The sequence below is a fragment of the Melospiza melodia genome, chromosome 3 (genome assembly GCF_035770615.1).
Source record: "Melospiza melodia melodia isolate bMelMel2 chromosome 3, bMelMel2.pri, whole genome shotgun sequence".
NCBI lineage: Eukaryota > Metazoa > Chordata > Aves > Passeriformes > Passerellidae > Melospiza > Melospiza melodia.
This window is the reverse complement of record NC_086196.1, coordinates 43411929-43436585: the sequence shown is the minus strand read 5'-3', so window position 1 is coordinate 43436585 and position 24657 is coordinate 43411929. Positions and strand designations below refer to the sequence as shown.

Sequence of the window (24657 nt, the reverse complement as noted above, 5' to 3'; positions counted from 1 at the left end):
ATGTATCACCCAGTGCTCTGTATGGAAGGTGGTGGCCCTTGGGGTGTGATCCAGTGGGTTTGTTTCACCACTAGATGACACTCCTGTCTCTTAAAAAGGCTCCTGCCACCCCTATTGTGACTGCAGGTCACATAAATTTTGAGAGCAGATTAACCTGGCTCCAGGTGGGAGCCCCCTGAGCACCTCTCAGACACAGTCACTGCCTGATGAATTGCAAGTGGTTGCACACTAGGAAGCCTCACCTTATTATTCTGCAAAAGTAAGGTAGAGAAAAAATGATGACTTGACTTTTGAAATTTCCCTCCCAACAGAAACAAGCTAACAAGTGCTCAGTGAGAGGGCTTCTCCTGCTGCCTCGTGGAGCATGGCTGTGCATTAGCAAGGGAACACATTAAGCTGGCTGTCAGAAGCATGGTGGGCTCAGGGCCCAGGTACTGCAACCCAAACTGGCTATGAAACCAGGGCCAGGGTGTGCCACACTCCCAACACCACTTTAGAAAAGCCACAGGGCTTATGTGGTGTTATGGCCAATACCCAAATTATATTCTGTGCAAAACCAGGACAGCTCCTTTTGCCCCAGGCCTCTCAGGAGACAGAAATCATTCCTGTATAAAAGTGCTCAAATACCACAGAATAACATGCTGTAGCCACTGAGATGATGGAGAACTTTCTGAGTGATACTCTTCATTCTGCGTCAGCAATTGATTTTAAGTATTTGATAATGCAAATTTTGGAAAGGCAAGAGAATAAAAAAAAAAAAAAAAGCCTGAGATTAAAAGAGCCAGTAATAAAAAGTCCAAGACTAAAATGCTAGTATGGCTTTAGGTAACACAGCCTTCATGTAGCAGCTTTGCAAAGGGATTCACCGCTTTTTATTAGGCTTTTTGTCAGTTGGTTGTTTTTTTTCCTGTGCATTCACCCTTAGAACACAAAACCTGAGTGGCATGACTGCCCAATGCCTGCTCTAGCAGGAAATGGTGGGAGATGAAGCACCATTTGAAAAACAAGGCATGCCCTTAGTTAGTCTCCCTAGAAGAGGGATTAAATCCTCAGATTGTCACTATACAGGACATGGGGAAATGTAGAACATTGTGTTTAAAGACAGCTGTAATCACATTTCTGAAAACTCTCCATGAAGAAACGTCCATAAGGTTCTGACACATGCTCTTTGATTCCCAGACAAATACCAAAGGGGTGAAGCTCCTATTCCTCCCAGAAATAAGAAAATGGAAGAACATTCAAACACAGCCTGAGACGGCAGCCCTACATCACCCTCTGATCAACTTCAACAGGCTGGAAGTGCCATGCAGAATCCCATGGGATTGTACGTCCACAGACCTGCTTGCAAGATGGGACATGTATGGGTTTTTATTGCTTAGAAAGTGATTATCAAGATAATGGGGGCAATTTGTCTGCAAGCTAACCTTTATAGAATCTTCCTAACATGAAGCTCTTCTTCTCACATTGTGCATCTTTACCATTGTGCATGAACAATTATAGTCTTATGAATTTTGCTGTTTTGTTTTCCCCAGTTTATGGTCTTTGCTTCCTCTTTTTCTACAAAAATGGAACTCTGTTTCCCAAGTACCTTTCCTCGCTTGCAGTGCTGGCCAGGCAATTAACAACTTCACCCACAATCAATACGTAGAGTTTTCCTGAGTGTGTAATAAGGTAGGAGATGAAGATAGATTTTTTCCCTGTAAGCTTCCCACATTAAACCTGAGTATTTACTCCTCTTGCATAAATCTACTTACCTCCATTTAATCATGATGATGAAATCAATTAAATACATTTTACTTGTCTGCACAAAAACTAATGAGAATAAGATTTACAGGCAAGCAGGGTATTCTTGATAATGAATTACTGGATGGAGACTCAAGCTAGCCTCTAAGATTTGTAAAAGTCAAGACTTTTACAGTGCTGGACAAGTCTGAAGACACACCAGACTGCCAGCGCCCAAGACTTGACTTTGCTCCTGTGTCAGAACAAAGCAAAAGCTGTGTGCCTGATTAGAGCTATGACCATAGATAGGAGAAAGCAGTCCATTTTGGGGAAGCAATTTACAGGAACAGCTTGTTTACTTTCGGACAAACCGTGCTGCCTGTGAAAGCCCCCTCTCAAGCACAGCTCCTGCTGACTTCAGTGGGAATCTGCTATGAGTCAAAAGTGGAGGCTCAGTGGTGCTCTGTGGAGAAGTATAATCATAATTATAGCACGGATTGTAATTGGAGACTTGCACAGTCAATCAGCCTGCTTCTGGTAATATCAATTGCAGTCTGGTGGCTAAATTGCCTAGACTAATTCTTTTTTAACACCTCAGCCATAAGACTCATCATTAAACAAATGCCATATCCTAATATATACTGCAGCTTAAACACAATGAGAGCTTCAATCTGTTTTTTAATTTCTGTGATATTCTGTCTTTTTGCCCACATACAGGGAAAAAAGTTTATTGTAGGCAGAAGACTGCACGGACTGTTCCCCTTCAGAAGGTTCTTGCAGTCTTCTTGTCCCTGGGAAGTGATGAGCTCCTGCAGACCTCTGGTGCATGATGACATTTGAAAAATAAGCAATAAATAAAACAAAAATTTGCTGAAAGAAATTATCAAACTAATATGTATCAGATTCATAAATGGGAGAAAAAGGCCAATCAGCTGTTAAAAAATCTAAGCAGCCCCCACTATAATCCAGTTTACTTGTGCAGTTGGACCTACTCAGTCCATGCAAGAACACTTGGAGGGGAAAAACCCAACCCTTGCTTGTCCCATCCCACATTTTCCTCTCGTACAACAAGCAGAGTCTGGATTTGGTTCCAGCTGAAGAACCTGTCCAGAGTCAAGCATTTGCATATCCAGCAGTGATGGTACTTGTACTGTGTCAGGCCCCTTAGTGGAGCAGGCAGGGTCAGTACCACCGAACAGCACCCTGAAGTTGTCTGAAATATTTTTATGCTTGTTCATTCTCTGGATCTGTTTCTAAAGGCAAGCATTGTACTTGGTGACAGCAGCCTGTGTTTTTAGAGCTAGGCTCCACCAGCAGTTAATTCAAACCGGCCTGATTTTCAGTGCTCCAATTTGAAGCAATTTCCTCAGCTCCTCACACAAGTAATTTTTAGTTAGAGACCTACCTTTGGGTAACTGACTGGGAACATTATGACCTGCCTTTAAATGTAATGTGTTACAAAATTAGAGGGACAATTTATGGGACAGCAGATACTTCCCTTCACAAGTTTCCAACTTTTCAATGCATTATATCCTTATAATGAGTCAATAAAACAAGTCACAGCTGCAGCACAATGAATGTCAAGAGGCACAATGGACAGCGGGTATTTTTGATGATTTACTCTATCAGCCTCCTGAACAAGCACTTTTACTTTCTGAAAGTTTACTGTGCTACACTGTAGGAGGTGAGTGCCGCTCGCTGCTTTGGCCGCACCTCCCGCACCGCAGCGAGATCGATACCGCACCGCCGTCCGCCTCGCTGGGGGAGGAAGGTCAGCCGAGTTAAGCCGTCAGCTGCCCCGCGGACAAACCCTGGAAACAAAAAGCGGAAAAGCCTTCAGGGGCTCTAAGGCTTAAGGCCACTCAGGCTGGACACGGCCAGCGCCTGCATTCCCGGGGCCCGGCAGCAGCCGGGGTTCGGCCGCGGGTCAGCGAGCCGGGCTCACGTTTGCCGTGGGGCGGGGACACACCCGGGGCTGGAACGGGCAGAGAGAGGGGCTCAGAGACACACAGTCCTTCCAGGCCACCCAGCTGCCTTCTCTTTCATGCGGAACAGGGGCAGAATTCCCACTTCTTCCTGGTCAAACCAGCACAACGGGACACAGCTTTGCAGGGCCCAGAGGAAAGCACGGGGCTTTGTTACTCCGCAGATCAAACACAGTTATTGTTTTTTACTTTATTTATAGAGCTACTTAAAACCGAGTACATATTTTGCTATGGGGGAAATTAAAAAAACAGCTATCCTTGCCTTCAGCCTCTCGGAAACTAGTCCGGGTCAGCGAGAATTCAGCACTTCTCTCTGTAGCCGAAAGCTGCTGAGGGACCGTGTTTGGAACCAGGGCAGAGCCGGGAGCAGGCGCTCCCCGCGGGCCGCCCGGGCCGTGTCCCGTCCCCGATGGCGGCGGGGGCTGCGGGCAGCGCTGGAAGCGGCCCGCGAGGGCAGGAGCGGCCCAGCGGTGCCGCCATCCCGGTGGGGTGTAGGGGCAGCGCTGGAAGCGGCCCGTGAGGGAAGGAGCAGCCCTTAAGGGCAGGAGCGGCCCAGCAGCGCCGCGATCCCGGCGGGAGCAGGCACGGACGCAGCGCCCCCTGGCGGGCCCGGCCGGAAGGGAATGGTGGGGCCGGGACATCACGGGGAAAATCGCAACTCCTTTCGTAAGATATTCGCAGTGTGTATTACCTGTTCTCACTGACACGATTCACAGCGAGTTTTAAAAATTCCTCCAGGATACAATCATAATTATGAATTTTTCAAAGTGTCTGAATGACTACCGAATGACTCAGCCTCCAGATTTAGATGTTCTGGAGTTAGGCGTCCCCTCTATACTATCTGCACTATTTTTGATTAAATAAATAAATTTTTAAAACATTTAAAAAAAGAAAAAAATACTGCGGCACAACATTTCTGTAGGTTTCTATTTAAATTAATTTCCATATTATTCCTCATACAACTACACTGCTACCAAGGTGACAGTATGAAAGCAGCAATGAATACAGTGGAACCTGTTAAAAAGGAGGGAACAAGGAGACTGCATCTTGTTGAGTCTTAAAGCAAAGTACATAACTGGACTGTCAAGAGTGCTATCTGTGTTATCTCACAATATTCTGCCCTGTGCATCCCGCTGGTGAACTCCTGGCCTCTTGCAAATCTCCATCTGAATGTCACTGAGCAGGGACTTCGTCTGATAAAATGTCTCACACTTGATTTGCAATTGTTCTGCACTGCACGCCAACTCTGTTGTCCAGTGCTGGCTGTGTGTTGAATTATAGCAGTGATATACTCAGCACACATGTGCTGATAGATGGGTGGGGGACAACAATAGACCTCCAGCTCATGCTAAATTTAGTGAGAATACTGACAAGGGAACGATACTTGATATAGACTTGTTTGTCTCTGCATCCAATTTGTAAATGGTACCATGGTGATTTACATTCTTCTCATCTTAGCCATGTTTCCAGATTTTTTGTTGTTGTTTTGTGGTAAACAAATCAGTGTCTTTAGGAGAAAGCAGATATGGACATAGACAGACAAACACACTAAACAGAACTTAAATATCTCAGCATATGCATATGGTACTTCAGAGCATCAATTATCAAAACAGTTTCCATCTGCTACATCACAGCTGCAATGTGCTAAGCCAATAATATATATAGGAGAAAAAAAGAAACTACTTGAAAAACCTAAGTTACTAATGAAGTCTTTTAAAATCATAACACTGAATAGTTCAGGTGAAGGCCATTTAAGCAAGTCTGAGAAATGTGCTTTTAGGAAACCCACCTTTTGCACTAGAACAATAGAAAAGCATTTCCTTGCTTTTCCTAATGCTTTTGGTGAAATGCTGTGAGAGTAATTCTACCAAGAATAAGGACAAGTAAGAGGAAGTTTCTCATTCCTGCAATGGCTGAACCTCACATTCTCTCATGCCACATTTTTGTGGTGTAAGAAAGAGGAGTACAAACATAGCTTTAGGCACTTGTGGATAATATTTAGTCCCTTATCTTTCTCCAGTTCCCAAGAGTGAAATATTTATGGGGTATGTAAAGTCCTGTGATATACAGGTGTTCATTCCTTTGTCTGCTCTGGTGGAGTAGTTTTAGTCTTTCCTGGGTTTCTGGACCTATGATTCTAACCTCTGCTAACAATAGTCTCCAGAGCCAAGTCAAAGCTTCTCTGTAGTAAAAAAACCAATCAACCAACCAACCAACCAACCAACCAACCAACCAACCAACCAACCAACCAACCAACCAACCAACCAACCAACCAAACAAACCCATAATAATTTTGGCCTTAAAGATGAAGGACTGGAGTATAGAAGAGGAAGAACAGATTTTTTTCACTGCCCCTTTGTGCCCCTTTAGGCACTTTCTGCTTTCTGTATGTCTGATGCAGTTCTGGTTGCTACAGTTGTGCCACTGCTGAGTGCTTGGACTGCCTCTGTACCTGTCTGTAGCTGACATCTACTGGATTTTACCATGAGTAGAATGTTCAGATGTTGGATGGAAATCAAATCTAGCACACTACAGGCTGCAAAACAGTAACTTCCTTTTACAAATACACTTCACTTTATTTATGACTTATTAGCAAGTCAAACCTTACAGAAGTCCATGGACATGCAGCTGCCCTATCCCACCTTTACAACGAGCTGGCTTATACACCAAGCCCTATGCTTGGTCTTGTGAGCATGGCTCAGGTGAGAATGGGTCCCCCATGGTGTGTGGGCCCATGGAATCCAGCTTTTTCAGGCTGAGAGTAGACAAGCCTGGGTATTCTTTTCCATGGATTGTGCTGTGCCCACAGGGCTGCCATGTGCAAGGAAGCATCTCACACGTACCCATGGAAGAGTGAGCATTTTGGGGCTTGCCCTTTGAGGGAAAGCCATGTATTGGGCAGGGAAGCTCAGGTTTCAGAGAGAAGTGTGCAGTGAGATCTGACCCAAAGTAACCTGTCCTGGCTACACTTGGGCCTGTACATTATCTCTGGCAGTCCCTGAACCCCTGACCCTAACTGCATTCTTGATGCCACACAGATCAAAGTTCCTGAGTCCTATCTAACAATGTCTCCACACTCCCCCCCACCCATATAAGAAAATATTTTTTCTTATTGTGTCTACTGACATCTTCACTGCACCTTCCTATCGTGCTGTTGTCTCATTTCATACAATGCAAATTGTTTCCTCTCTTTTCCTGGCTTCCTACTTCTCTACTTTGTCCTCTTTTGAGATGGAGGACAACATCTTGTTTTTCTGCAAACAAGAATATTTAAATCTGAATCTATTAGGACTGATTCAAAAAAATGAATGAGAATTAAAAAGGGCTCTGAGAGTGAGATTTCTTCATTCTGCAAATTGCCATGTGATTATGCAAAGCTGTTCTCTTATGTTTTCTGCCAGACAAAATATGTAGACACTTTTCTTGCCTTTTGGAGGGGAAATGGTATGTATGTGCATACTTTCTGTCTTCCTTAAATTAAAATGAGACCTTACAGAGTGGGTAAATTGCACTTTGCTGGGGTGAGCAGACTGGCAGCTCAGAACCAAGCCTGGTTTCACAGCACATTGCTTGTCTCAGTAGCGAGGCAACATGGAACAGGCTTGGTCTGCTTTTTGGTCTGTAACTCACTGTGTAAATGCCAGCCAAATTAAAGCAAAGCAGATGGGACAAGTAATATGAAGATTAATAAAGATACTTGCATTTAAAAGTAACTGTAGATACATATTTTAATGGAAAATATCCTTTCTAATTCAGAATGGCTGGTCAAAAGAAAAGGATCAAGCAGTGAAAACTGCTAAAGCTTAGCAGAACACACCTACAAAGAATTATTACAAGTGAATAAGTCTTTATGGACTTAATCCCCATTAAATTGAATTATCGGGTCAAAGACTTATTTTCTTTCTCAGCTACCTGCACCACACTGTGAATCTACCATTTCTCCTAAAATGTAGAAGAAATCCAATTCTGATAAATTCTTTAGGGATTATTCACAATGAAATCTGACATGTTTTCATTCTCCTGTGGCTTTTGCAGTTTCCATCCAAACTTTTACAAAATTCTACTGAATAGTGACATTTTTCCTTTGTATAACTGGCTATACTTCAGTTGAAAGAGAAATGAGTGTCAGGGAAGAGTACAACAAAGAACTTCTTTTAGTCTTACCACACAAAAAATGCAGCTCAACCATAATGATATGCTGAAAGATGCCCTCTGCTCTAATAAAGTTCTAAATCAATATTCAGAATTCCAGCCAATCACCAAGGATATTTGTAAAACATTCCAGTATTACTCTAAACTCTGGGCTCACTAGGTATTTCCAGCTGCATAGCTGATTCACAGGAAGGAAAGCAGGCTTGTCCCTCACATGCCACTGTGCTGCTTCTTGAAGTTGCTTCTTCTTGATGTTTAGATACTAACAGATACTTCAACAGTGTTTTAAGTGTAGAGAGTGGAATCAGCTTTGTATTTTATTCATGAGTTGAAGGTACTTAAAAATGCAGGGGAATCACAAAAAAATAAAAATAAAATCTTACCATTATATTGGAGACTGTCTCTAAGAAGCACACAATCTTCTACCAGACACGGTTCAGGATTTTTGAACTGAGTAACCAAATTATCTTTATCTACGTAAAGAAATGGCTGCCAGACTCTTCAGGAGTCAGACTTGAAATTTCAGGGGAGAAGTATTACAGTTAAACTGCAACTTTTTGAGATCAACATAGATATATGTACTGTTTTTCATACACAGAGTCTTTCCATGAAGAAAAAAATGAGAGGCTGTGTAAGTGACAAATTGTGCCAGCATTCACATAGAGGATTTTCTGTAAGAAACAGTAGAAGGTTCCCACTCCCACTCCCTCAAACCTCTTCTGTGGGTGTGATGCCACCAGATATCTGGTAGAGTAGGCTTTGATGCAGCCATTCTGCTATTGCACCTCCAAAATGAGTGCCATCTTGAAAGATCAGCCAATCAGGTCTTGAGCCAGAAAAGCTTGCCCTATCTGTTCTGTTCTGTAAAGGGCTTGACTCCATTTGTGAGTCCTTTGCTGAAGTTCTTCACTGAGTAAGAATGCACATAATTTCAGGGCTGTCCTTATGCCCTTACTGAATCTGGCCCAGAATGGCTGAGCTCAGTATAAGCAGGACTCATGACTCTCCAAATTCCAGTACTTTCATTACAGTAAATGTTATAAAGTTATGGTGCTTAAAAGTTGTGTTACTACTACAGGGCAAAAGAATAAATATGTTTAACCCATGTGAACATATAATTTGACTATTGAGCAACCCGGTTTACAAACTTGAGGCAAAAATCCTATCAATTAAAACACAGAATACCATTCTTGTTTTCCTTATAGTAAAGTGCTACACACAATGGCTCTTTAACTTACTGCAGATGCTGTTTTGAAATAGCTTTGGTTTAGTTTTTGTACATCTTTCCCTACTAACTTAGCTTGCAATATAGTGCACCATGTAAAAAAGTTGTTTTGTTAGTGTAAAACTGATGCATATAAAATGTCATCAGTCATCTGTTTCTGGTCCAATGTATGTAAATTCTCTGACACAATCTAAACAAGGCATTTTCTCTTCCAGGCTCCACTGAGGTAAGTGAATATTTTGTTCTTCTGGAACATACACAGGGATTTAGTAAAACTGTTACTGTGCTTCTCTTAAAACATTACACACTCCAAAGTACATGCAGTTAAACAGTGTGACAGTTATTCACACCCTCATCATATCTGCGTTGTTGAAATGATAAAAGAGCCAATGAAGACATTCACAAATCACACAGCAGATTTCCATGATGCCACATTATCCATCAAAATGAGAAAATTATGAAACTTAGAATTATGTTTAACATCAGAGCAAGATTTGATAATGTAGATCTGACTATTCTGTGCCTGAGTTTAAGTCAGTTGACAGCTGATTACACATGGGGACAGGTTGTGATCATGAGAGTTATTAGCTGAATTTCTGACATTTAGATATTGATAATGCTGGCTTTTGGAGCTGGATTGATTTTTACAACAGAATGTCATTATAGCACTTGCAGTGACATGAAGAACAGAACTTCAACTTGATCTTCCTCTACAGAAGCTCATTAGAGATTCACATAAGAAGACAACCAACACGTGCTATTGCCATGGAAACAAGATGGAATATTATGAAGCAGTATATCCCATACTCCAAAATAGAGAGGACAAAGACCAATTATAGCAAAAGACTGACAGGCTTTTTATATGCAGCCTGTATGGGGCAAAGCAAAACTTAGCTCCTGCTCTTTGAAATAAAAATCACCAATGCAGTTTTAGGCCTCTGGTTTCAATTCTTCCTTTTCAAAGACAAAACCTTAAGCTAGTTAGTTTAGTTTAGTTTACCTTAGTCTAGTTTAGTTTAGTTTATGATGTAGGGGAGGAAGGAGGCTGAATGGAGGCATTGGCATGGCAGCAGGTGGGTGGGTGTGATGAGGTACAAAGCACACAGGTCATACAACTGTCAGAAGACTGAGCCAAGTTCAAGCCAAATAGTGAGGCATGGATAAAACAGAGGTGAGCAAAAGCACCAAAAGGTGAACATTAGGTGGTCATTAAGACACAGAGGAGGGTAGTTTCAAAGACAATGTCTGGCCAGTACCAGTGGCCAGAAATGCAAAGGATAAAATTTCTTGTGATTGACATTAAATTGGTGAGTCTCATAGTTTCTTACTTTGCCTAGATAATGAAAATGCTTCTGGACATCCTCAACCTATTTCAGGTATACAAGACATACTTAGTCTAACTTCCTAGGCTTCTGCTTATGACTACATACATGGAAAATACTTTAAGTTATTTAAAACACCTGTCTGTTCTAGAGAGTTTTCACATTTGTAACAGTCTAGATCATTGTATTCAAGTAATAGTGATAACTTCTGAGTGATTTTTTTTTTTGGGAAAGAAAGATGGATAGGGAAGCAGCATTGTGTCATTGATGACACAATGACAAACACAGGAATTCTGTGATAATGGAAACAAGAGCTTAGAGGAAATATTTTGCCCCTTGAATAAAAAGCCTGTGATTGCTACTTCATTCACACATTGGTTTACTTTTAAGAAATATTTTTAAATTCCAGCTGGGAGTCTATTTTAATTAGTCATTTGAACAAAGTCAGCATGGGCAAAATACATCTTAGAAAAGAGAAATGAAGATAATAATAGGGCTTTAAGGAGTGTTTAACAAGCCTTGGAAGGTTGTTTCATGAGTTTGTCACTACAGAGAGTTACCATGAGATTCCAAAACACTTTAAGAGAACGATGGAAGGAAAAAATATTACAGTACATAGAAAGCTTGTGAGCCTACTCAATCAGGATTTGGTAAGCCTCCCAATGTTAGCATACAAAAAGTGTGGTTTGCCACTATTTAATTATGATAAACTCCACAAATTGTCATCCATTTAAGGAGCCAGGTCAAATTACTTTCAAATCTGTCAGGTTGCATTCACTGTTTCAACTCTGATTCATTCTTGACTGGTTCTGTTTTGATTGAAAAAAAAAGACAAAAGACACTGGGATTTTGGGAGAAGAGTCTGAATGCAATATGAATTTTATTGCAAAGTTATTCAGCAAAGCATAAAAACTTAAATAGTAGCAAGTAGCTTTTTAGAATACTAGATAAATTTTTCCACTAGCAACAGGCAAAGAGATAAAACAAGATATAGTTGCCAAAAGTACTTGAAAATAAGAAACAATTTTTCTCATCTTTGTATATGAACTTTAACTGTTAAATAACAAACTGTTAATTACAATTCACAAGTGCCAGCAACTACACTTTTTTCACTGAACCTTTACCGTTTTCTGTTTTTCTTTCGCTCTGCTTTCAGGGCTGCTTCCAGGGCTGCCAGTTCTTCTTCTTTTCTGTGCTCGGCCTCCAGCAGCTCATTTCTGTATGCTTCCCGAATGCTGTAAACTCTGCCTCGTGCTTCATCCAAGGATGCCTGGCCAAAAACAAACAGCAATACTGCCCTGCTCAACACATCAGTCTTGGGTTTCACCATAAGCAGCTGCATCCCTCTGTTCTGTTTCACTTCGTGACTCTCTAAGTACAAGGAGAGCATCTCTCCTTTTCTTTTTACATGGATGTTTATTGACTTCTCAAAGGAAACAGCTATGTCAGTCTTTTCACCATGAAGAAGAGAAAATTCAGGAAAATCCTTTTTAAACTGCTGGCATAATAAGATAGTTGTGTGAAAGAAGAATAGGACAACAAAGTAGTTACCTATCTGGACCTAGTCCCTTTTCAGTAACTGATTTGCTTTGCAGTCTTAAACAAATTTATTAAAATCTAGGTGTTAAGAATGCTGGAATGGCTTAGGAGTTGTGGCCTTTTAAGAGGCTAAAGGAGCATGAATCATAATGACCTTCAATGAGACTTGGGGCAAGTGGAACTGTGACACCTCTGAAAAAGGTGCCACCTTTTCCCTTTCCATTTCCATCCTGAAAAATGGGGGTACCTGGAAATCTGTATATAGTTCTTTGTGGCCTACAGGTGAAAGTACTGCAAAAGTGTCTATCAGCACAGTGTGAATATTCACAAATAATCTCATCTTAAATTCATACTGTGAAACATTTTTAACGGAAATAGTTTCTAGAAAGAGTTGAGGTTCTACTCTTGTGAAAAATTTGCCCTTCTAATATACAATATGTTAGGCATCCAAAATCATAGCAACATCTGAACACCTGGACTGGCATCCGTATTAGGGTCAGCCACTGTTGGAGAACTGTGGCTCCTTGCTGACCTGTAGTTGAGTAATATAAATCAGGCTGTCTCGGAACTAGCTAAGATGTTTTCAAGTAAGATTTCTGTAAATAGGTTGATTTGATGTAAAATTATTTTTACTGTCCCTTGTCCACTTTTAAGAGCTCTGAATTGAGCAGCTGATTGATACTGGCTATTGTATCACCACTATAACAAACAATTTTTTTCCTGTTGATGCTCAACAGTTAAGCCAATTTGGTAAGATACTTGTGCAATTTCATGTGCAGTGCATTGGCTGAGTTAATCCTCACAATGGATCCTGCACTAATGCTACCACATTTATTATTTATATACATGCTTTTTTGAGGTTTAATAATATAAATTCTTCATTTGCTGGCATCGTGCATATTCCAAGGAAACTGCATTCTCTAAATTTTCTGAGACACATTAAGAACTTATCGCCCTGTATAATTGTTTTTTTAATTACTTTTCAAAAAGCTGTATAAAAGTCTATAACCAAAAAAATAGTCAGTCTGGAGATGCTTTACTTAATAAGCATCTGGTCATGTATGTCAGTTTTCAGTCAGTTTTTTTCTGACTTGTAACCATCCTTTTATGGTGTTATAATAGTGTTTTTGCAGAGAGTGTATCAAGAAAGTATCAAGAATATCATATTAAAGATATAATGCAGTACTATTTTTTTTACTTTAGAACTTTTAGTTTTAACCTTTGCCCAAGTGAAATTTCAAGTTTGTTTGTTGCTTCTACTCTGTAGTACTGAATACAAAAGCTTTGAATATGGTTGACCAGGATATTCAGACTAGTGGTGGACATCCCAGCAGCAGTTAACTGGAAAGTAATCTTGAAAACATACCTGCAGGTTCTCATACATTTCAAGTATATTTTGCTTCAATAAAATTCTCTCATTTTCTTCTTTTTGTCTTTGTTCCTTAACCAGCATGCAAAGTTGTCCAAAATGATTGAAGTTTTCTTCTTTACGTATCTGTTGCTGTTGAATGATAGACTCATTTATCAGCACAGGTTCAGACATTGTTTTTCTGAAAGAAATACAAAACAGATATTTGTCTCATATCAAATGCAGTTTTGGTTGATGTCTATTTTGCTTAACATCTATAAGCAGGTATTTGGGTTATATTTGACAACATCACAATTATATGCTTAGATATGGTTAAGGAGTTACTTTTCCTCTGCTTCTAGATAACACCAATAAGAAAATACATTCCTGAGACCAGATCTTCTTATACTTGAGTGTCTATTTTAAATCTATTTGTAAAATCATGCTCATCTTCGAGCATATGAAAAACTCCTACATGTGACACCTTTAATTTGCAAGAAATATGTTTTCAGAAGTTTTTGATACTTCTGAAAATTGAGACAAATGGAATTTATTTTTTAGGGTTCTTTTTTTTGCTTTCGACATAATAGCAGGTAAGTGGATAATGCACTTTTATATTTTTGTCCTAAATGACTAGTGTAAAAGTCAAGGAGGTGAAGACAAATGAAATGCTTACAAGATTTAAGCTCATGGAAGATATTTTGTCATATTTTTGCCATACTGTTTTAATGCTATTTGCTTCAATATAATGCCAATTTCCTTCTCAAATTAAAATTAAATTTGAGCATATTTTTCAGCATTTTGGAAGTCTTCTGAAGATCAATGAAATGCAAAAATGCCACGTTGAATACAAATGGACTTAAGCATGCAGTGGGTTATAGCTGCAGCACAGCAAACAAGGAGGTGCATTTAAATTAGCTCAATAAGTTCATGTCAACACTTATAATAAAAAATATAGTTCTTTTGTATAATAAATGTAACCAGTACAATTATTTCAGCTATTAACTATTATTAACTGCATTTGTTAAATATGTTATTTTAAAACTGCATAACATCCTGACAAATTTTTTATGACTCTGGGATTGGCTCAGTTGGTTGGAGTGTGGTGCTGATAACACCAAGCTTGTGGGATCAATCCCTGTATGGGCCATTTACTGAAGAGCAGGACTGGACGATCCTTGTGGGTCCCTTCCAACTCGGAATATCTGGTGATCTGGATGCTCCTTTCAAGAAGATTGAAATAAGCATATTTGCCCAAATACTCATTTTCTTCAAATGTTTATGTCAGATACTCATTACATGCAGTGCAGTGATTCAACCCTTTTGACATTTATTATGTTAGGGCAGTTTACCTTGTGTAAGGACTAAGGTCTATAAGCTCCCATTTTTTTTCCTGTGTTTCTAATCTTGAGTCAATAGCTCTTTGTGGTGATTGCTTTCCTGTGGTAACAAAATAAAAAACAAAACAGATTAAACTGGTCATGTGGTTATGCTAGGGAGCTCCACCTAAATTCTTTTATCAATTTTTCTTCCTTTGGCTCAGCAAAATACTTTATTAAATGAGAATATAGGCTGGAGAGGTATAATATTTCTTCCCTTTTATTTCCAACACTTAGGATAGAATCGAAGATGCTATCAAAAACCCACATATACTAGAGGGAAATTAATATGTGTATTTTAGCTAAAACCCCTCTACTTATCAAAGTTAGTAAATCTAAGCAAGAACATTGACTTTGCAGTCAATGTTGACTTTGCCTAAAAGATATAAAAACAATTTCAGGGTATCATATTCTTTTGTTTAAAAACAAATCAATAAAAATCTGATTCTGCAGTCCTGGCGGTAGTTTAAAAAAGTTATATTCCCTCTTGGGAAGAAGATTTAATTTAATAAATGCCTGTTTAAAGAAAAATCATAACATAATAAAACTGGTATTCTGAAACCTTAGACTATATTTTTTAACCACATGGATAATGTGGTTAAAACATGCTGTGTTTTATTGTAGCATTCTTGCAATACAATGACACATCTGATATTAAGCATGGCAATGGGCTGAACTGCTTTGTCATTATTTCAATGCTTCCTTCTTTTAATTTGTCTCACTTTTTGTCTCTTTTAATTTGTCTCACTTCCAGACCACTCTCCATGAACAGCTTCCATGAACTTTACTTTAGGTGTATTAGTCTCTTACTGGCATTCTATTTTAGCTGCTAAACACCTTTTTAGCATTTCTACACTAAAGAACTTTGGTACTTGGAATTGAGGGAGAAGGGATGTTCCACTAAACTTCCAAAAATTTCAGATTAATTAATTTAGAATTGTACTACAGAGGGGCTACCTGAAGCTTGCTTAAGGGTAACTTGGCAGCCTCCAAGAGCTGTGAGGCTGTATCTGTCTGGAAATAGAGCAATGAAACAATTAAAATAAAGAGGGGATAGGGAGCAAGCCTGCCACTGCACATTTGGACACCTTAATTGGGGCTGACCTATCCAGCTACTACCAGTATTTAATGCAGAACCCTTTCCTAAGGAGTGGAACATGCTGAACAGAAGACACAGAAAGCTGTACTCTTACCTTCTTCTTCTGAACTAGGTGTTAAGGTGTCAGTCTCAGCCTCAGCTATGGGTTCCTCTGAATCTCTCACAGCATACTTATTAATAAAACGCATCCGTTCCTGAAAAGCCTACAGATCAAAGTTTTACAATCCAGATGACAAAAATTTTACTGCATATTTCAAATCTCAAAGAATTTTCAAAAGTAGGATTCTATAAGTCTTCAATAAGACCTAAAATCAGAGTGCAGTGTGCAAGTCTGCCTGGTGCTGGAATCAGAAAAGATGCCAAGATCCCACTGAATCAGTCATGAGACATTGCACACTTACACTAAAGATCTCTGTCCAATGAAATGCTGGGAAATCACTGATCTCTGGGCAGTTTAAAATATTATTGGGATTAAAAATAAAATAAAAACTGTATAGCTGGATGTATGGCTAATGCATCTCCTAGAAGCTCCTATAGCCTGATGATTTAGACTTCGTCTTGAAAAATGGGACCTTTGGGTGTAAACCCTTTCAGACTCAATTATCTTTGATGCCAAAACCAGACATCAGCACTTCTGTCTTTTCAGAAGGAGACTTTGACTCACTCTTAAGGGCTGTCATTGCCAGAATGGACAGAAAAGCCCTTTGGCTTCTGGTCAGCCTGGAGTCAGGAACTCAATTTCCTGAGTCAGAGGGTCTGTGACCCCTGGAATAGGCAGACATTGGGCCAGGGTTGTCAACAAGAAAGGAGAGGAGAAGCTACTTAATCTGGATAGCATAGCCCAAATTTACACCTTTTTTTTAGCATATTCTGTTGTTGCTGTAGTTTTCTTAATGCCAGCTGTTTTAAAAAAAAAAGTCACAAACCTAAAGGGATTCAAAAGTGGAATCCTGTAGTTGCAATTCAGTTGATTTTCTGATTAAAAGAGATAACGGTGATAGAACCAGATTCTGAAGAGTCTTCACACATCAAAGGGGATTCATTTCTAGCTAACCTTTAGGAGGCTGTACTTGCATTTTCAATCTCAGCACAACTAATCAAAGCTGCAAGCATTTCTCCTTAGTTCAGAATTTAACAGAGTAGTGTCAGGAAAAGTTTTGAGCTTTGAACACACTGAAAAGAACTGAGAAAATCTGAGAGTGTAACTGGGAAGGCTCATGTTTCAGATTCATTTCTGAAAGTTAATACTAAAACCCCAAAATTTCTAAGCTGGGGATTCTAGCTGAACATACCTTAATGGTATTGGTGGTGATAGGGAATGACTGTCAGATGAGTTTGAAGACTGCAATTTGTTATTGCTAATGATGCTTCCAATTCTGAATCAGCACTGCACTTTTTGCTTTGCTAGAAAGAACATGTATTATTTTTCTATCTCAAGCATATGTCACTTCAAAAGCACCCAGATGCACCTGGCAACTAGATCAGTATTGCTTCTCCAAAACTGTGAATTCATACTGAGCGTGTTACAGGCTCTTGGGTAACCTGCAATGCAGACTGAATTTGGAATCCTGGCTGCAAGGAACAATTTTGGTACTGATATGACCAGGTGCCAGTTCTTCAGGAGAAATAATTTTTGGCATGTTTATAGCAGTGTATTTCTCGACAGAATCTGTTCATGCTAAACATTAAACTTGTCACAAGTAGCAGCTTTGCAAATGTGTAGAGTTAGTGGGCTTTCTAAGGAGAAACTTATCTATGTTTTTTAAAGTAGAATCTAAAGTCTCAGTGATCTACAGAAGCCTGATGTAGATATCTGGATTCCTACCCAGAATTCAGGCACATAATCCCTTTTAATTCTCTCAAAAGTAAAATCTTCTGTCTTCCAGAGGGGCAAAGAGAACAGCCCTATGAAGGCAGGTTTCTGTTGTGGCAAGTGCTCTAACATTACAAGTCCTGGAACCTGTGAAGAAACATCACTGCAGAGATAGCACTCTGATATTACCTTGACAGCTCTCCCTGGCTCTGCAGACTCCCATGCTTCTTTCATGGCTCTGATGGCATCTACTCGCCGGGTGTCCTTCTTCACCTCCAGAAACTCTGCCTCTTTCTGGTCACTTACTATGCGTAAAATACAGTAGGGGGCACTTGCTGGCTGAAAGCATCATAAATAAACATAATGTAGTCACTGGTATACATCTGCTACCACTCTTTAGGATGAAGTTATGGTTTTGTGTACTGGTAATTTTTCTGACTGATATACAATGTACATTGACAGACTTTGATGTGCATTATGACACAGAGGCTGCCAAAGGAAAGAAAGATTACTTTGCAATGCCTGGAAGCTCTTTGAGGTGTTTTGTTCACATGTTTTCCCCCACCCCCATGCAGCATGCTCCACACTCCCAGTTCTTCTGAACAGTTTGTCTGAACAAGAGTATTTAGTGTGATTTTTCATGTAATTGTTTCCTCTCCTCTCCTCTCCTCTCCTCTCCTCTCCTCTCCTCTCCTCTCCTCTCCTCTCCTCTCCTCTCCTCTCCTCTCCTCTCCTCTCCTCTCCTCTCCTCTCCTCTCCTCTCCTCTCCTCTCCTCTCCTCTCCTCTCCTCTCCTCTCCTCTCCTCTCCTCTCCTCTCCTCTCCTCTCCTCTCCTCTCCTCTCCTCTCCTTCCATAAGCTTCTTTAGTAGTAGCCTTATTATATTCAAGTGGGATTTTTGTATAGAAATAAACCTTGCTCTGTCTTGTAAGGTTCTTTTCCAAGCACTTCCCAGTCTCTCCAACACTGTAATGCATGGCTTCTCCAGAATCACAGGGCAAGTAGGGCCTGAAGTCTATTAGACTATTCTGATGCCTGACCAAGAAATGAGATACTGTGCTGCATATGTTTCAGGAAAACATATCATTTGGAGAAGCTTTAAGTACGAGACTTAGATCTAGGGTTAGGAGTTAAGCTCTTGTTTGAGACTACAGGTGGACATCTTCTCTTTCTGCAAGGGCTCCATCTCAAGATTTGCATCTGTTTTCGTGGTGGATTCTCAAGAACCATCATCACAGCACCTCTAGTGTAAGGCAGAATCACAGGGAAGTCTGCTGTGCAGCAAGGTTAATTGACTAAAAAAAAATCAGAGATTTCTTAATGAAAACCTCTATGGTTCTTCGATTAAACTACACACCATGAGGCAGAAAAATTCCCAGCAAAAGCAATGCCATTAAACAAGAAGCTGTCAGTTCCTTCATTGCTTTCCATTAATCTGTTTGCAACCAGTAATGTCAATTATTCCTTTTAAGGCATAAAGGCTGGCAATAGCTTTTCAGACAGCCACAGAACATTCAGATGATCCACCCCAGGGGATAAGAACTTCCAAGTAAGCAAGTACACACCAATTTTTCTGCCACTGTATGTCTGCATGCTACTGACAATTGTGATATATGAGACAGGAACTGACTACAGTGGAAAAACCTATTTCATCTCCCTAGGAACCCATGGAAGCCACTACAATGAGGGATTAATGTGACACAAATATGGTGAATTCTTGGAATTTGGTAGGCCTTCAGCAGAGACAGAAACTACAGCAACAAAAGAAACAACCACTTTTTCCTTTATACATAAACAAAGAAATGAGCAAATTGTGTATCTAAATCCAGGACACACATCTTTTACTTTCAAATTTTTTAATTCAACATTTCTCAAGTGTTAAGCTAAAAAGGTGGCAAAGGGACATTAGAAGTCCTAACAGTACTGATCTGCAGACCTGAAAATATCTCAACATTCAACAAATTGAGGCTTTGGCCTTGTTCTCACCTGAGATTCAAGTGGTGCACCTTCTTTCCAGGACTCCTCTTTTTCTGTCTTCTCAGATACTGTATCTTTTGATCCTCTGGTTGATTTAGGACTATTTGCAATCTTTTTAACTTGGAAAGAAGTGAGAATTAGGGGAAAACTGTGCTCCTCATACTTTCTTCTTTGTTTTACTCAAATGTAGTTATAATGCATTAGGATTTAGAGAATGTCATTGTTATCCATAAATATAGCTCCCCATATAAAACCCAGGGTGGAATAACAGTACAAAACAGCCAAACAGAGAGGCAAAGGAAAACCAGTTAATTAGTTGACACTTTCAAGTACTATCAAGAAAGAATATGAAGACCAAACAACTTTTAAAAACATACTTACAAGGTGAATACATTGTGACAGCCTTATCTGTCCTAAATAAAACTTTACCCAGGGCTTAACTGAGAGTTTTCCATGGTGCCTGCCAGCAGTCACTGCATTGCTACTTCGTGTGTGGGTCAGTACAAAGACTGCAATGCACAAAATCACAGCCTGACTCTTACTTCCCTTCTACATACCATCTCTGTCAGTGTTTGTTATGTTTGTTATGCATCAGGAAAGTATGAAGCTCAAAACAGGTAAAGTAAATGTTCTCATTATCGCCCATCCTAAGACTATCTAGAACAAATAATGTAGGTACACCCTATAAAATGCAAGGAAGTTAAAGCAAAGAAACATGTTTGAGACTCAATGCATATTTAAGAAATGCAAATTTGTCATTGTCAGAATTATCTGGGCATATTTTAAATTAATTATATTATCAGTGCATATGTATACTATATGTTTGAATTAATGATACTGTTAATTGATATTTGTAACAGTTATTTTGCAAGGTCTTAGCTGATGAGAGCTGTAAACAAGACTTCATGCGTGTCATATTGTTTTTAAAATAAATTAATAAATAAAACATGTAATAGCATATAACTTTATTATTTATAAAGAATGTGTCAGTTGAAACAACCAGGGATGAATCCAAAACACTATGACAAAGATTAAAAACCTGAGTCTGAAATCTCCATTTCCCTCCACCTTCGTACTGTCTGAAAAATTGAGAGAAGAGCTGAAAACCTAGATTTAGCCAATACAGTAAAACAGGGGACTTCTCTCAAAAAAAAAGTTTATATGAGTGACTGTTTCACAGTCTGATGATAATAATAAGATATCTATCTTTCATTTAATACTTTTAAGGTAGATATCTTTCACTTAGTGCTTTTCCAATTTCTTTCCACTGAGGACAAATCATTGTACTGCACAATTAATGAGCTTTGGATGGGACCTGTATTGTCATGGCTGAGGTTATAGGGATACATAAATATTAAACACATAGAAACATATTTGTTGCTCACATATAGCTCCACATACAAATATATATTATATGGTATATAAATGTGTTACATCATACATCGTACTTGTGTTCATCTAGAAATAGTATTATTCTTATCTCCTCATGCTACTTAAAAAAAGTCCAGTGATATTTACACCAAATTGTAAAGTTTAAATTGGTTCAGTGCTACTAAGGCATATATTAATGAATAAAAGAAAAAAATTAAAGTGGTCTCCACAAATATTGAATATAGTAAAACAACTCCACAGGAAATGCAAATATAAAACAGTGATGACATAATTAAAAGTTATAAAGTTGTTACATAAATGGCTCTCTCTTTAACTTCACATTATCATTACATAGTAGCACCATAAATCAGTCTGGTGTACATACATTATTCAAGGTATTAATAAATTTTAGAGATAAATTATTTATTGTTTGCACAAAGACATTCAGTGTACTTATCTAAATGATCCCAGACAAAGATTTTCTATGTCATGGGATACTACAAGCTTTGTCTGGTTTCTAGAAATATTTTGTGACTCTGAATTATAACATTTTGATGCTCTGAACTTATAGCATACCCTGATAAGTTAGTAAAGAACAAACAAGCATAAGAAATTACAGGGGCTAGAATGAGTAAACCTACTTTAAATCCAGGTATGTAGGCTTAGGGCAGGATTAAGCTGAGATCTCCAAGCTCTCCCATGTACTGCACTGTCCAGGTTCCCCAGCTCTTCCCACTTCCTCAGCAGAGCAAGCAGTATCCCAGTTAAGGGATGAACCTCCAGAAATGCCTGGAGGGGGCAATGACTGCATTTTGGCATGCTGCCCACTCTTATCAAAGGGAGATGTGAGCAGCAGCTTGGGGCTCTTCTAAGGGCAAAGCCAGGCAAATGCTTTGTATGGGATATGATAAGAAAGGCAGGCAGAGGATAAAGAAAGTAAAAGGCCATTCCAGCTCAGCTTGTGCATCAATCATCACAAACTCTCAGTAGCAGTTTTTTATATCTGTGTGGCACCAAGAAAAGCTTGGTCATCACACGGGCTGACAGTGATGACAAACAGCTGACAGCAACTTTAAAATTAGCTTCTCTACTTCTTTTCAATTATTTATACAAAAGTTCATTTAGTCTAATGCCAAATGGGACCAAAGTGATCATCCAGTCTGATGTCCTGTCTATGACAAGTTAAACAATTGCACCAAATGATTCCTAGCTGAAACTCAGTTTCAGATTGAGATACATAAATTCTCATTTTTAGATAGGCAGCTACTCCTGGTTTATGAGATTTAAATTACAGAGAATCTATCTTATTCATAGGTATAACACAGAGGAGTCTTTTGTAGCTTTCTTTGAGAAGATATCATGCTACTGCTATCTGAAATAGGCTCTGAGCATTTAGTGGGACTACCCAGTAGCTGGTAGCAATGACTGTTAGTTGCCCAATGAGGGACTTTCAGATTTCATTAAGAAAAGATTGAGAAGTTCAGATGTCACTTATCCTGTCTTTGACTGGACCCTCAGAAGGATTCTTGACAGATGGCAATGTCAAAAGTCTTTCCAAAGCTGGGCTCACCCAGACACTAAAGTTACAGAAAAAATGCACCAGGACAGAAGCAAACCAATAATCTGGTTGCAGTACTGGTGTGGGGTTAGGGCATGGCTAACAGATCTACAGCACCATCATGTACCCTCTGTGAACTGTTTGTTCACTGAACACCAGGCAAGTGATTAATTACTACTGACAGGCAAGCTGGGAAAGAGAAAGAGAGAGAGAGAGATCTGAACATCCTGTTAAACATCCCATGGAATCCTCTCCTTGGCATGAGCCAGCAAGTTCTCCTGTGGGAAAATAACACCTGTGGGAGAAACTTTGACCGCTCTGGAGGATAAAAAGGAATATTCCAAAGCATGTTGTCTGTCCTGCCTTTTCAAACCTACCTTTACTACCTGGGCTGGGCACTCCATCTTCTCCTGCTTTCCCAGTTGCATAGACAGCCCTCATCAACAGATTACACTCCTAAGTTAATTTAAGGCAATATGTAAAATACATGCTGCAGTTAGCATTCAGCACACAGTGATAATTCAGCTCGGGGTTGTGACAGTTGCACAATAAAAGTGATGATCTTGCTACAAGAAAAATAAAACCAAAGAACCCAGAAATGTAATAGCCAAAAATCCTAAATACAAAATGAACCTTAAAATGATGTTGTTCACACAGTCACACAACTGAAAATGGTGCTAGCAGTTGCAAGATTGCCTGCTTATTGTTCCCCTTTTATACAAGAATCTTGGGCTTACATTTTAAAAACTCTTTTTTCCATTGAAAGCTTGCTCCATAACAGTGCTCAGAAGAAAGAGGCAAAAAAACCCAAAGACCAAACCAAACCAAAACAAAAAACGAATAAACAAAAAAGGGAGGAAGAAAGGGGAAAGAATAAAGACACTATAAATAAACTACATGGAACTTCCTAATTTCTGTGTACTTAGGTTTTCCTGCCTAATGCCTTTTTAATGTTTTGTTTGTACAGTGGGTTCTTTAATGAAACATTTAATGGGATTTTATATATAATAAATATGACTAAGTATTATTCACAAAGTAACTTTTGCTAACACAGTGCTTTTTACAAGTACAAACATCAAGAAATACAAAATTATCATAGCATCTGTGTATCAGAGAATTTACTTTCTTCAAAAATGTTCTAAATAAGTATTTATAATATTGGTGAATAGGAAGAGTATAATAGCATGGGTCTTAATTTAAAGGGAGACTATTTTAAAAGATTTTAGTAGCTCTTAATACAGAGTTCATATATGCTTTTGTCATGATAAATTAGCTTTAATACAAAATTAACTCTAGATGGCAGTCTTGGCTTACATGAAAAAAGGGTACTCGGGAAAACGTTTTGCATAAATTTTTCACCTGGCTCACTGCAGCATTCTTAAAAATCATGTGGTGAAATAATACCTTTATGGTTACATTCCAACATTATTATTATATGAATTTTGTGTTTGACAACTTGTGTTGGCAATTTTAAATGGTAAATGTCAGTTTTCAAACTGATTTAAGACTAGCTCACAGTCAGAGAAAGGAATAAACTTTTGGGCTTTCCCCCAAAATACTGAACTAAAGTAAGCACTTCATATAAATATTGTGGTCAATAGGGGTACAAAAGATAAACACAAAATATCAAGTGAGTATTGATGTTTCAACTTCTTGATATAAGTTGTCTTTAAACTCTGTTGGCGGCCTAGGCAATCTGTTGGTATCCTTGTATAAACACAGACACTCAGTTAATAAGAACTGTGAAATGGATTTGGATACTTTGAAAGGCAGCATTTATGAGAGGGCACAAAAATTAAACGATTTAAAAATTATTATATTTACACCATTTAAAAATAATCCCAAGGAAAAAAGTGCTTGTGTTCACTGACTGCAAATGAGCAACAATTAGCATGGAGAAGGGGAGTTATGAACTGGAGTAGTGTTATCTTGAATTCAATGACAGAACACTCATGACATTGCCAAGGTTTAGTGGTATGAGCTGAGAATTAATGAAGAAATTTTGGAGATTAAGTCACCTCCTTTGACCTGCAGTTTTGCAGACCTGCAGTTTTACAGACCATGGTGAAACTGTATAAAAGGATATCCTCAAGTGCGAGCTGTCACTATGTAGCCAACTCAGAAGGGTAAGAGGATGTAATAGAATGTCTATTGTGAGAAGGAGTCTA

The 24657-nt window shown here is 39.1% G+C and overlaps 1 protein-coding gene across 1 annotated transcript in view; it reads right to left on the bottom strand.

The window, feature by feature from the left end:
- Positions 1-11295: 11295 nt before the first annotated feature.
- The window catches only part of ADGB (androglobin), an 89211-nt gene continuing 75849 nt past the window's right edge, over positions 11296-24657 (bottom strand). The window contains exons 29-34 of the mRNA XM_063153345.1: positions 19570-19679; positions 17774-17923; positions 15866-15974; positions 14646-14733; positions 13312-13495; positions 11296-11676 (exon numbers count right to left, since the gene is read on the bottom strand). Of these exons, the coding sequence (XP_063009415.1) occupies positions 11527-11676; positions 13312-13495; positions 14646-14733; positions 15866-15974; positions 17774-17923; positions 19570-19679 (791 nt within the window). The 3' untranslated portion in view covers positions 11296-11526. The remainder of the gene's footprint in view (positions 11677-13311; positions 13496-14645; positions 14734-15865; positions 15975-17773; positions 17924-19569; positions 19680-24657) is intronic.